This window comes from Aquarana catesbeiana, linkage group LG01 (genome assembly GCF_042186555.1).
Source record: "Aquarana catesbeiana isolate 2022-GZ linkage group LG01, ASM4218655v1, whole genome shotgun sequence".
NCBI classification, from domain to species: domain Eukaryota; kingdom Metazoa; phylum Chordata; class Amphibia; order Anura; family Ranidae; genus Aquarana; species Aquarana catesbeiana.
In genome coordinates this window covers 665777043-665791357 of record NC_133324.1, presented here as the reverse complement: position 1 = coordinate 665791357, position 14315 = coordinate 665777043, and the positions used below count along the sequence as shown (strand labels likewise).

At 39.9% G+C, this 14315-nt stretch overlaps 1 protein-coding gene across 1 annotated transcript in view; it reads left to right on the top strand.

The window, feature by feature from the left end:
* The window catches only part of PAPSS1 (3'-phosphoadenosine 5'-phosphosulfate synthase 1), a 201185-nt gene extending 193865 nt beyond the window's left edge, over positions 1-7320 (top strand). Inside the window, exons 11-12 of the mRNA XM_073602039.1 lie at positions 121-350; positions 3393-7320. Of these exons, the coding sequence (XP_073458140.1) occupies positions 121-350; positions 3393-3531 (369 nt within the window). The 3' untranslated portion in view covers positions 3532-7320. The remainder of the gene's footprint in view (positions 1-120; positions 351-3392) is intronic.
* The last annotated feature ends 6995 nt before the right edge of the window (positions 7321-14315 follow it).

The window sequence follows — 14315 nt, the reverse complement described above, 5'->3', positions numbered from 1 at the left end:
TGTATGAAATGTTATGAAATCACTGTACTATGCATGTAAAATGTATTTAATAATAATGGAAGGTTTATTTTGTATTATTACAAATGAACACTGCCTGACCAGAGCCTTTGTCCACTCTAGGTACAGTGGCACTGCAGAGCACGGATGGTGGCAGGTGCTAATTTTTACATAGTGGGAAGAGATCCTGCAGGAATGCCACACCCAGAAAACGGAAAGGATCTGTATGAGCCTACTCATGGAGCCAAAGTCCTCACCATGGCTCCCGGACTGATCTCGCTTGAAATCGTCCCATTCCGGGTGGCTGCTTATAACAAAAAGAAGAAATGTATGGAGTATTTTGATACTGCACAGTAAGTATCTTTTTCTTTCTTTCCTCTTTTAGTGTGCTGGTTTCCTTTTTTGTAAACATCAGTACATGTGTTCATAACATCATATTAGAATAAGCAAATGAATATTAATGCTGAATAATAAATCTACAGAACTTTCAGGATGCTATTGAATCAGTCACCAAATCCTCTAAGGAATTGTACAAAAAAAACGTGCAAACCGATCAGACTGTACCAAAAGGCAAATGGGGTCCTTCCCACTAAAAGATAGGTGTACATAATAAAGTGACCACTGGGGGGTTGTCCCCAAACCACATCCACTAAAAAGTGTCTTTTATGTACACGTAAGCCTATACAAGACTGAAGGGTAAAGCTGGCCATAGATGGATTGAAATTCAGCCAGTTCAGCAGGGACCAGCCACATTGTGATTCATTGATGGCCATTGGAATTCAAGAGCAGTCAATCTAAGGACCAACTGCTCTTAAATGGGTTTGTTGGAAATTTTCCACTATATCAGAGTGCAGCCAGTTGGCTGCAGAGCTGATCAGTGTATTCTGACATTGGAGGAGTCCCCACTATCAGAATACAACAGCAGAGCAGGGAGGTTTCCCTCATCCACCTTGAATGTGGAAATGGGGCAATTATTTTGGTTTCTTTTGATCAGTCAGCTGGCTGATCAAAAGAAAAAAAAAAAAATATCTATGGCCAGCTTAAGACTGGAGTTCAACTTTAAGGATGGCTGGAAATGTACTAGCATTCTACAATTGCTAAAAACGAATCTTTAAGCATCCTGACTTCATAAAAGCCTCATTTTGGTACTGATTGGTAATATTTTATTTTCATTTCTTTGTTCCATAAAATAAATACATTTTTGGCTACATCCTGTGCTACTTCTGTTACCCTACTACCTTGACTCCCATTTGGTTTTTCCATTAAAGCAAGTGTGTCAGGATTTAGGTAAATGGATAGCAACCTAATACAGTATGCAACCACGATATCCAATGTTTCTCTTGTATACTATAATTGAAGCTGCAGAAGACATTCCAGAAATGTTGTGTGGTGACAGATATATTATGGAGAGGAATGAGGTAACAACATAACTGATCTGGCTCTTATTTTCTTTAATCTAAAAAAGCCTTTGCACAATCATCCAGCAAAATAGCCTTTCATGTGGGAGAGCCTATTTCCAGTTCATGTGGTCAGACCACCATTACTGAGGTTTGGAATAGATTTCACGTTACTCCCATTGTTATTTGACTTACGATATAGTCTTGTTTCTGGAATTTTTTCGGCGCCCACGTTGAACAGGTGCTTCTTTTTTAATATGTCTATGTGTGTGAACTACTGGTCTCCACAGAGGATTACAGAGATTTAGTTCTGTTTTTATCTTCCCTAGCTAGCTGTTGACAATATGTGACTGAACTATGCTACCATTTTTTCATATTTACATGGTTTAGTCATGAAGTGTGCTGACATTTATTATCCAAATTTAATAAGCTTCTTTGTGTGTTTATGTGCATCTGCTCTACTCTTTAGAGATATTTAAGACCACAGTGAAATTTTAACTGCCATACATATAGATCATATAGTTTCTATGATACAGTAAGAATATTTGCATTTTTAAAGTGATACTAATGCTAAAAACATTTTTACCTTAATGCATTCCTTGCATTAAGATAAAAAAAAAAATGTTTTATATTGCTCTGTCCACCCCCTTTCGTGTGAAAGAGTAGAGAGGGAAGAAGAGATCCACTGCTGTGCACGGTTGCATCTCTTCTCCCCTCTCTTCCTCTTCACACAGGGACTTAAACAGCAGTAGGAGCCATTGGCTCCTGGTGCTGTCAATCAAAAGCAGTGAGGAGGAAGTGTGGGGCTGGGCTAAGCACTGCTGTTTGTGTCTATGGAACACGGCTCCATAGAGACACCGCTCTGGAGCGAGCAGGCACTGTGTGCTCCCATAGAAAGCTGTTTGCTATGGGTCTCACACCGAAGAGGAGGAGCCAGTATTGCAAGAAGAGGAGGATCGGGGGCCTACGCTGGGCAATACCATTGCACAGAGCAGGTGAGTATAACATGTTTGTTATTTTAATTGAAATAAAAAACCTTTAGTAACACTTTAAAGCGGGACCCACTATTCCTTATGTGGTGGAAGTTTTGGTTCAAAATAGAATGATTGCTATGCTTAACAGTTCATGTATTGATATATTAGAGCTGTTCCTAATATGAAGTTATATGAGAATCCAAGGTAAAGCAACTTCCTCCTTAAAAAAAAAAAAAAAGTGCAGGGGGGCAATTCTTTATATTTAAGTGTCTATCTGAAGTCCCAAAAATATTAGCAAGTAAAAAAATATATATAAAGACATGGGTGAGCAAGTTTGGGGTGGAGGAACTTGACTGGCCTGCACAGAGCCCTGACCTCAACCCAATAGAACACCTTTGGGATGAATTAGAGCACAGACTGCGAGCCAGGCCTTCTCATCCACATCAGTGCCTAACCTCACATAGTTACATAGTAGGTGAGGTTGAAAAAAGACACAAGTCCATCAAGTCCAACCTATGTGTGATTAACACATGCGCTTCTGGAAGAATGGTCAAACATTCCCATAGACACACTCCTAAACTTTGTGGACAGCCTTCCCAGAAGAGTTGAAGCTGTTATAGCTGGAAAGGGTGGGCCAACTCAATATTGAACCCTACAGACTAAGACTGGGATGCCATTAAAGTTCATGTGCGTGTAAAGGCAGTTGTCCTAATACTTTTGGTAATATAGTGTATATACCCTGTTTCCCCAAAAATAAGACCTAGCGTGATTGTCGGTGATGGCTGCAATATAAGCCCTACCCCCCAAATAAGCCCAACCCTGAAAGTAAGACCTACAAGGACTATAACTAGGGCTTATTTGGGGGGTAGGGTTTATATTGCAGCTATCACCGACAATCACGCTAGGTCTTATTTTCGGGGAAACAGGGCAGTGTTTTTTTACAAGATCGGAATCGTTAATATAGACACGATAACTCTACTTATCTGAAACGTTACTAACTTACTGATATTTTTTTCTTTTTCAGTGCTGAAGACTTTGATTTTATTTCTGGAACTCGAATGCGTAAACTGGCTCGTGAGGGACAGAATCCACCAGATGGTTTCATGGCACCAACAGCCTGGGCTGTGCTGAAAGACTATTACAGATCTTTAGAAAAGGCATAAGAGGGCTCCAGTACCTGCACTTTCTTAGACCCTTAAAGGACCATGATAATGCTTCTTGTTCTTGCCAATTAACACGTTTCTGAAGACCAGCATTTGTACATCTTTACTCTGCGCTTGGCTTTTAGATTACCTCCTTTTTGTGAACTACTCTCAAGCATTAGGTTTTAAATCAGGCTGCTTTATTTCTAACACTGAAACTGTTGCTATGTGCTATCTCTTGCCTGCAGTCTCTCTAACTTTGGGTCACTGGTAACTAGTATGCTTAACACATGGATGTTCCATTCTTACTGATCATAATAGACAAATGACTCCCAATAAACGAAAAAGGTGTTTCGCCATACCTCCTCTACACAATTTTTAGTTTTTTTTCTCTATAAAGCTACACCAGTTGTACTGTTTTCTAATGCCACATATGTATACAATGTGTAAACTATTGGTATACTAAAGGCATGATAAAAAACATATCTATATAATAACTTGTATGCATAGTCCCAACTCCGTGCTCCTTGAACTTTGTTATTTACCGGCCCATGTAATAGTCATATTTCTGTCTTTTTAGCCTTAATGATGAGCCATTACTATCTTAGTAGCCCTTTTTTATGGCTGCCTATGCTTTCTTGGTCTCAGCAATAAAACCAAAGGTTACAATTTGCTCATTGCTGCAAACATAAATAATACATTTGTCTTCATTATGAACAGAGCTAACAAAAGTGCTGATTTCCTTTTTAAGGCTAATACTGGTTAGAATATAAGCTCTACAGCATTACAGAGCAGCTAATAAATTCCTGTACAATTTATGTATGTTACACCTCTCATACATTACTTGAAGTATTTGCTATTTTAGCAATCAATAAAAATGTGTTCTTAATTCATTAGAATAATCTCAGGCTGATGAGGGCCAAGTGATGATGCTTGCATTGTTCAGAATTGGAATGTTAAAAAGAATTCAACAAGGAAAATAACTCTTTAAAGTAAACATTGCTTTAAAAGATATGAAATTCTAACAATAAAATCTACATTGCTCTTTTGTTTATGAATAATGACCCTGATCCCATTTACTGCATGTTTATGACTGTAGCTCAGTAAATCAGTTGGTTTGCTCATAATGTGATGTTAGCAATCTTCCTTCTCCCCATCCCTGCCTATTCTGATATAGAGAGCGAGAGAGAATATATATATATATATATATATATATATATATATATATATATATATATATATATATATATATATATATATATATATACATACATACACACGCACTATTATATTCAGTATCTCACAAAAGTGAGTACACTTCTCACATTTTTGTAAATATTTTATTATATCTTTTCATGTGACAACACTGAAGAAATGACACTTTACTATAATATAAAGTAGTGAGTGTACAGCTTGTATAACAGTGTAAATTTGCTGTCCCCTCAAAATAACTCAACACACAGCCATTAATGTCTAAACTGCTGGCAACAAAAGTGAGTACACCCTTAAGTGAAAATGTCCAAATTGGGCCCAAAGTGTCAATATTTTGTGTTGCCACCATTATTTTCCAGCACTGCTTTAACCTTGGGTATGGAGTTCACCAGAGCTTCACAGGTTGCCACTGAAGTCCTCTTCCACTCCTCCATGATGACATCACAGAGCTGGTGGATGTTAGAGACCTTCTGCTTCACCTTCCATTTGAGGATGCCCCACAGATGCTCAATAGGGTTTAGGTGTGCAGACATGCTTGGCCAGTCCATCACCTTTACCCTCAGCTTCTTTAGCAAGACAGTGGTCGTCTTGGAGGTGTGTTTGGGGTCGTTATGTTGGAATACTGCACAGTCTCCAAAGGGAGGGTATCATGCTTTGCTTCAGTATGTCACAGTACATGATGGCATTCATGGTTCCCTCAATGAACTGTAGCTCCCCAGTGCTGGCAGCACTCATGCAGCCCCAGACCATGACACTCCCACCACCATGGGACAGCAAATTTACACTGTTATACAAGCTGTACACTCGCTACTTTACATTGTAGTGTAATTTCTTCAGTGTTGTCACATGAAAAGATATAAATGTGAGGGGTGTACTCACTTTTGTGAGGTACTGTATGTATTTCAAAGTGTCAGGAGACAAAAAGGGAAGAATGTCAATGTAGCTTTAGGCTGCTCAATCTAGAATTTTAAGAATACACTCCTGCACAGAAATTGCAAGGGATGTATAGTCAGAATATTTCTCCAATGGAACAGGATCATTTTTACAGATAGTGTTATTTTAATGTGACCTCTATGCAGGGATGCACTGATCTATCTGGCCCTGAAAATCGGGTTATCTGCGTTTTGCCGATAGAAATTCTTTTTTAAAAAGTGCCAATAATGGCTTGCTGTGTCCCATTGACTTCAATACAAAATCGTGTCCTATTGACTTCAATGCAAAAATGGCAGCCACATTCATTAAAAAAAAAATTAAACGGTTTAGATTTTGGTAAAGTGCATCCTGAATTTTCAATTCAGTGCCCCACTAGTTCGTTTTAAACATATTCAGTTTTGATTGGTATAAAAGTACTTTTTATTTTGTCATTTGGGTTTACCAATTCCATAAAATGGGCAGTCTGCACATGTTTCTCTTGTTATAAATGCGACCCTGACCATTTGCTAGCATGCCTTGTAATAGTTTTCTACCAAGCTTTATATCTTGATTTCTCTCTTGTTATTGGATACATTCTTATTAGTACTATTTTGCTTTGCAAGTTTTTTTTAACAAGCAAATCAATATTCTTAAATGCTGTATTTCTAAGTTGCAATTTCAGAGTGTGTAAACGCCGTAACCTGTTAGATTCTCTTTGAAAGAGACTGATTTCTCCAAGCATTTCCATAGTAGATATAATTATTTATAGATGCCTAAAATTCAGCTCCCTGTCCATGTTGTTTTTTTTTTTTTTCGTGGCCCACCTAGTGCCGCACAGAAGCTTTTAAAAGCTTCACTCCTGTGCCTCATTCTTGGTACATGTGCACTCTGAACCCCATTCACTTCAAAAAGACAACCCATCATTACTTCTTTGTCCCATTTACATGATGAAAGTTTAGGGTTCTCCGATGCCAGGGATAAGGTGCAAAGTTAAAATATTTTGGAGAGTTGCTTTGTAGCACCAGGCTAGCCATATAGTGAAGATGACTCAGCAGCTACATATAAAGCAAGTGTTATTAAAAATGCTGGGGTAGGGGACTCAGAAAAAACAAATATTGAAATGTGCTTACTGTTTAATATTAATAATTTTAAAAAATCCTATTTTTAAAGAACATGACCATTTACATTTTTAATGAAGCCCAGCCCGTGTGTCCTCAGGCAGAATGACAGTGCTCCAATAAGTGATCCAATATTCAGACTTCTTTGGAATTATTGAAGGCTTGTGTTTACATACATGAGCTCTGAGCTGAACTGTAAGCAGTCCCTCCATTGAGTGATTGGTTAGTAGACACCTGCCGCTCTGATAACTGGAGGAGTGACTGAGGGTTGCGGCGGCTTTATAACTCTTTATTTTACTGAAAAGTATGACTTTTATTTACTTGACTTGTTTTAATCTTTTACAGTTCTGCTTTCATAACATCTTTACTTTTACTTTTTTTAACTTTTTTACTGCTTTTGAATATCAATTGTGTATTTAATTTTTTTCCAAATCTCTTTATTTTAATGTTTTATCTGTGCATTTAATTTTAGTTTTAACAGCCATCAGCCTTATGGCGCATCTCAGTATTGTTTTAATAAACTGGTATCTTAGCTTTCTAAAGTGATATTAAATGTTTATTTACTCAAGTGTGATGAGTGCTAATTATTTCAATGTTATTTGCAGACGTAATGTGCTTGTTGAAAGCCTGGTAAGGTGGACATGTCATCAACACACTATCTAACACATGTCTCAGAATGTAGTAAACATGTGAAGATGGGAATGTGAAATTTCCCATTTTTTAAAACCTACAAGTTCCAGGGCTGTCTTCCCAAATTGTGGCTTTACCCGCAAATATTTTTTTGACCTAAATCAAGTATAATAGGAGTTAAAGTGGTAGTAAACTCTACAGGACAACTCGGAGCCATTTAAATCCTGCTTCTAACGAACACTGTTTTACTTCCTCCATCAGTTCACCCCCCACAGCTATTACCTTTTGTATCAACTGACCCTTCCTTTTTAGATTGTAAGCTCCTAATGAGCAGGACCCTCTGATTCCTCTTGTACCAAATTGTAACGTAACTGTAATGTCTGCCTTTATTTTGCTAAGCACTGCGCAAACTATTGGCGCTGTATAAAACCTGTATAATAATATTCAAGGTGATTAGACTCAAGTGGTGCATGCGCTTTCAAAAGTTGCGCCTGTCTAGAACTGCATTTTTAAGGGCACGGCAGCACACTTTTATTTAAAGGAACTGAAAATTTACAACAGACAGCAATTTCCTACGCAGGGGTTCCACCATTACTGTAACTTGCACAATACTTCAGCCTACTGGCTTACTCACTTGCCACACAGCTGCTTTAGGCCTTAGGTCTGCTCCTCAGACAAACACAAAGGTTTCCTTCCAGTCAAGCTCTCTCGTAGCTTACTCACAATCAGCTGGTTGCTGCTCTGTCGTGGACTACATCTGCCTCCTGCAGACATACGTTCTGACTCCTAAAGAGGATGGGAGGAGTCCTGACTCCCATGCACAGACCTCCTGTCTCTTGGGTGGAATCCTGAGCTCTAACCCCGGGTCTATTATGAACCCAGTCCACACCTGTGCAAAACAGCATGCCTACCTCTCCAAAAATCTGTCTTAAACTGCTAAAATAGTGGCACAGGCTGGCATCTCTACAGTACCTTTTAAGTGCCGGTTCACACTGGTGCGATGCCAGACTATGTGATTTACACCACATTGCTGTGCAGATCACATGCAATGTCCGTGTGATGCAAATTCACACCCATGCGATCTGATTCCTGTCCCAATTCACAGATCTGGGAATCGATCTGGAGGTGTCAATAACGGTGTGAACCGCCGGCGATTCAGGTGCGATGAGGGAACCTGCACTGGATTCACAGGGTTTCCTGCATCGCACCAGTGTGAACCGACCCGAAAAAATTTTTAGGTGAGCCGTTTAGGAGTTATTGCCTGTTCCTTTAGCCTATTACATCACTCCCGAATGCGCGTTGGAATTACTATGGACGGCACACTGACTGTGCTGTCAATCTGTAAAGCAGTGTGTCGTGTTTACGTCAGCATTACTCTTTGGCATTACAGTGTAATCACGTGACAGTGATTATTTCCTGAAAAAGACTGTTTTTTTCTCAGGCTCCAGCCATTTTTTTTTAATCATGTCTGTGATGATTGAATGGACCGAAAAAGTGCGGTCTTTGGAGTCTCCTAGACCTGCATACATTTGGTCGTGCAGGGAGAGCTCCTTTTTCTTTTCCTCTATCCCCAAGGTAGTGTGGATCACTTTAAGGAGCCCCCCCACCTCTTCCAGGGACATTTTGTACTTAGAGGCGGCATCTACCTCATTTTCTTCATCCTTCTCTTCTGAATCCCTCGGGAAATGGGTTCTTGGGAAGCCGGACCTTCCGGCTGTCTAGCCCCTGAGACTCGGGTTGGCTGCAGGGCCCTGGGTTCCCCTGAGGTCCCTGGCTCTTCTCTCAGATTTGACCTGAAAGCTTGAAAAGTAGCGTGGAACTTAATGGTTGTAACACGATCGCCATAGATAGATGGAGACTCCTACTTGACTAAATCCATGATACTATCCGTACAGGATTCGCTTAACTTTTCTTTGCAAGCAGGACACCTCTTTACTGAAAAAAGGAGAGAAGGAACAAACCTCAGGACTTTTAAGATGCCAAGAGAGTAAATTGATTACAATTGATGAAATTCAACAGATTTTATTATAACAATAAAAAAATAAAAGATTCCTTGTTATATCACTTGTTCAGTTCATAAGCAAATAGACACTACCGCTCTACATGTTTCGCTTCAAAAGAGCTTCTTCAGGAGACTCAAGAGTGCTGCATGAATTAAATGCTATAAATGACAAAGAAACATAGGAATAATTACATAAAGTTTTGGACAGTGTTTTACATCTATCACAATATTGGTATATAAAATTACACATATTTAATTTTTTTTTATAGATAATATCAGGAAAAAACAATTTTGAATGATTTTAAATATGTGAATTGAGATAAAGATAGACCTACCGGATACACTTGGCCTGGGTTAGTCAAAAAAGCACAGAAGTCCTGATTAATTTCAATAGATGCCCTAACAATGGATATTGTGTGACCACTAGTGCGAATTGGATGCGGGTTTCCCCATATCCAGTTCCCATGACAGGAGATTGTGACCGGCTCTCAATGGAGAGTTCATACATCTCCGGAGCGACTACGGAGCAAATTGCACAGGGGTCCTGTGTGTCTTTGGCTCCATTTCAGGTCTGAATTCAGGAATAAATTTGGGCCTGAAACAGAGAACAGGGACACACTGAACCCCTGCCGTCAGCCGCATACATTTCAAGTGTGAACCCAGCCTAAGGGTACAATTGATAGATGTTTGGAAACACTTTTGAAGTTCTCCTTTGCTCTTGCAGGTCCAGCCTGCCACATTGAACGTTGCCCAAATTCTCAGTAAGTGAACTATCTCCTGATTTAGACAATCCTATTCTTCTCGGACCTGCTTAGTCTTCTTCACATTGAAGGTTAGCTTTCACTCCTGGAGATCAAGGGGGAGATCCAGCTTAGAACAGAAGTCTTGGACTTTTATTTTGCTCCTTTTTATAAGTACAGAAATAGTCTCTATTTCTGTCCTCCCTCTGTTCCTTGATGCTGAAAAAAGTCACCACACTCTGTAATGCTGTATCATTAGACCCTTAATCTCACCTTGAATATCCATATCCCAGGGAACCTTGGAGATCCTTTTTGCAAGGTTTCTGAGTCAAATCTTTGAACCATTTGTCCAAATACTGATGTTCGCACTTTTACCTTTGGTTGCTACCTCATCCTTCTCGGACTGCTCCAACTATGTACTATTTGGGGTATCGGGGCCTAATTCTGACATAATTTTCATTCACATTTTCTTTAGCAGGACATTTTGTCTGTCACTGACTGCATTTTTTTGGACATGCTATCCTTGACACCATTTGATTGCTTCTCCAAGAGAATTCTCTAATGTTATGCTGGTGGAGACCTTTGGGACAACCAAGATCACTGGAACTCTACCCCTCACTACATGGGAAGGTTAACTCCACTACCTAGACCCCCTTTAACAGAGATCTCCCTGGCCTACAGCCCTCAGATTATGCCCTTAGGGTTGAGGATTACCCAGTTGCCAGTTTTACGAGCTGAAAAGTAATTCTGCTCTCACCTCCTCAAAGACGTAGACTTTGGTACTGATTGATTCCTTTTTGTTTCCGCTCCACATACAGTCGACAAGAGGCCTGGTACTTGCCTGTCTCTCTCGCCGAGCTTCTTCAGGTGTGACTTCTCTACAGACTCTCACACAAAGATCTCCCAGCATCTCTTTCCATGATATTCACCAGTTAGGCACATTCAAACCTCTAGGTTGGGAACCTATGCAGATCCCTCCCCCTATTCAATGGAATTAAACCGGCAAGATAGTTTTTCCTAGTGTGATTAAAAGGAACCCCATCCTGGAAAGGTCCTCTTTTCCCGTCCTGCAATAACTTCCATTTGGAATTGCCAAACACCTAGCCCACTGTATACTGCAGGTCTTGGTTAGATCTTGTATATTTTGTTCCTAATTTGGCTTTTGCACTGCCTGTCTTTTGCAATAAGTTGCCCTCCTTTGTTGCTTGTTGCAACTTGTAGCCTTCCTCAAGTGCTTTTGCACATGAAGAGCACCCCATTGAGCTCAAGGGGTTACTCCCTTAACAGGGCCTCAGTAAGAACATAACTTTCTTCTCTCCATTGCCCTGGCAGCTGTAGTTCTGTCTTCGCTCTCCCTGTTTTTTGCCTGGGGACAAAGTATCCTAGAAACCAGTCCTTCTTCCCTACTTATTGCCTTCATGTGATTATCTCTCCCTAGTTCCTGTCTTGAAGGCATGTCAAACAATTACAAGTCACCTTATGGATTGAGTCAGGATTGTCATCTATGGCTGCCTGTCACGATTCCCTTGTGAACTAACCCCATCTTCGTTCCTCACAGGGTGGACTGTGAGGAACAAGTTCTTTTTTTACCTTTTCCCAAAATGTGTCAGAGTTCTTGGGTTTTTTACAGCATCTAACATCATTCCTTCTTACAAGTTACAGGGCTACCACCTGTTTTTTTCTGTTCATGTTTTCAAATTGTTTTTTGATGAATGGCCATCTGAGCCTTTGCTGATTCATGTTTCATCTACAAGCTGCTTTTGCTGTCAACTGTCTGTTCTAATCCATTGACCCTTTGTTTTTTTTTGCTTTGGGCCTGTTGCTGCTGTGGCTGTTTTGCTGCCCACTCCTTGATTTATTGCTTGGGGATGTCCCATGGTCTAAGAATCAATTCCTGTGTCCTGTACTATACAAATAAGACAACAGTAATTTTGACATACCTGTAAACTCCATATCTGGGAGAACAATAAAGGAGACAGGTCCCTTTCCTCTATGATCTCATTACTGCATGATAAAAACTGGGGCCACACAGAATGGGTTGGGTTATATGGGTACACTGGAAGGCGATTCCCAGCAAAGTTTTTGCTAGGGTTCAATCACCTGACAGTAGCGGCATATAACCTATTGTGTAAGCGTCAATTCCTGTGTCCTGTACTATATTCCAAGATAAGAAATTTTCAGATATATCAACATTTTTTCATGAAGTCCACCCAGATTAATTATTGTATCAGTTAGAACTGATAAGGGTTCTGAAAGGTCACTATTGATAAAACTTTATTTTAATTTAAAGATTAAAGTATTGATTAAAATGGAATTTCTTTATTGACATTACACAGGATTTCAAAATAGTCTATAAAAAGTGGTTATGCTGCTGCATTCAGGTTTGGACACTGGCGAAGAAAAACAAAACATTAAACCAACTAATGCATAGCCCTTACTCCAATTGTCATGTCTCAGTGTTTTTGGTAGTGTCTTAGGGTGTTGGAAGATTTTTCCCTAATTTCTGCTGTGGAAAAACCTAATTTATTTTTTTTCCTCATCAATGAAGATATTTTTTCTTCAGTAACTTATATCAACACCTTAAACACGCTACCTAAGTTTGTCTCTTTATATCAGCTATTCAGTTAAGCTAATCCTTGAGGATACAGTACATTGGAGGCTTTACTGGGACCCCATTGGGAAAGGAAGATCTCAGGGAGAGTCTGGAATCTGTCCATAGGGCACTGAGCTCTAGAGGCATTGTGGTGCTTTCCAGGATCAGTAATGGTCTGGGATCTTCCCTCCTTTAGCTCGCGATCATAGCTGTATCCACAACTCGGTGTACTGTGTTGGATAGCTGAATAGCATTTTCCTATTCTATAACACTGGTACAATTCACCCTGTGACCCAATCTTTTCACACACATTTAGTAAGTGTGTACAGCATCTGGCCTGAACCACGCCACTTTATCCACAACTGTTTGCATAACCCCCTGTTTTTCTGGCATCAGAGTTTTGTCTGGAATGTTTGTTTTTTTGGCATTTGGCTATATCAGTTTACAAGCATTTTTCTCAAAGGCAGTAAGTGGCACTACCTGTGTTATGCTATCTCTAACAATTCACTTTGTAAGTGAATATGACTGAACTGATATACTGTGAGTTACTTCACAATTACATTTTTTGTTTTTTTCCCAGCATTTTTTTCAAATGGCATGGTAACTGTTTAGGCTAAAGTAACTGAATGCTGACATTGGGTAGAGAGAGGTGTACAAGTCCTTTCTTGGCCCTCTAAGAAGGTACTGTAGCTTGCACTAAAGATACTAGGACCCCTATTGCAAATTGAGTCTCAACACTTACATACAGCCATGAGATATCCACTTCAGATTTGTCGTCTGTATACAATTGATGCAAAAATCTACTTGTAATGCCCCGTACACACGATTGGAAATTTGGCCAGCAAAAGACCGATGAGAGCTTTTGGTCGGAAAATGCGACCGTATGTATGCTCCATCGGACTTTTTCTGACCAAATTCCAGTCAGCAAAAAATTGAGAGCAGGCTCTTAATTTTTCGGTCGGAAAAAGTTACGATCGGAAATCCTGATCGTCTGTACACATTCCGACGCGCAAAATTCCTACGCATGCTCAGAAACAATTTGACGCATGCTCGGAAGCATTGAACTTGTATGTCACCACGTTCTTGACGGTCGTAAGTTCAACAAACTTTTGTGTGACCGTGTGTATGCAAGCCAAGCTTGAGCGGAATTCCGTCGGTAAAACCATCCAAGATTTTTCCGACGGAAAACCCTCTCATGTGTACGCGGCATAAGGGTTTTACTGCACTTTGCTACGTGCTGCTTCTAAATCCACTACTGTACCTTTGCTCTGTAGCGTGCCTGAGGTTATTATTATTATCTCTTGATTCGGATTCAAAGCCTCCACAGCCTTCTCCTAAAGAGCCTACTTTTAAAGAAGCCTAAGGATTCCACCAAACTATACATTTTCCAGAGTCACCATGGTGTCTCTGCTGTCTTCTACTCTTTATTTCCCTCAGGGCAATTCTCTACCCTTTTTCACGAACAACTATCAGTATTATACACCCTAACAGTTTCCTGCAATAGGGTGCACATATTTTACCCTCCTTAGATACATTACATCCAATACCATTGCCCTCTGGTGGGATTCTATAGGATAATCTGGTAACCCCTTTTTTCA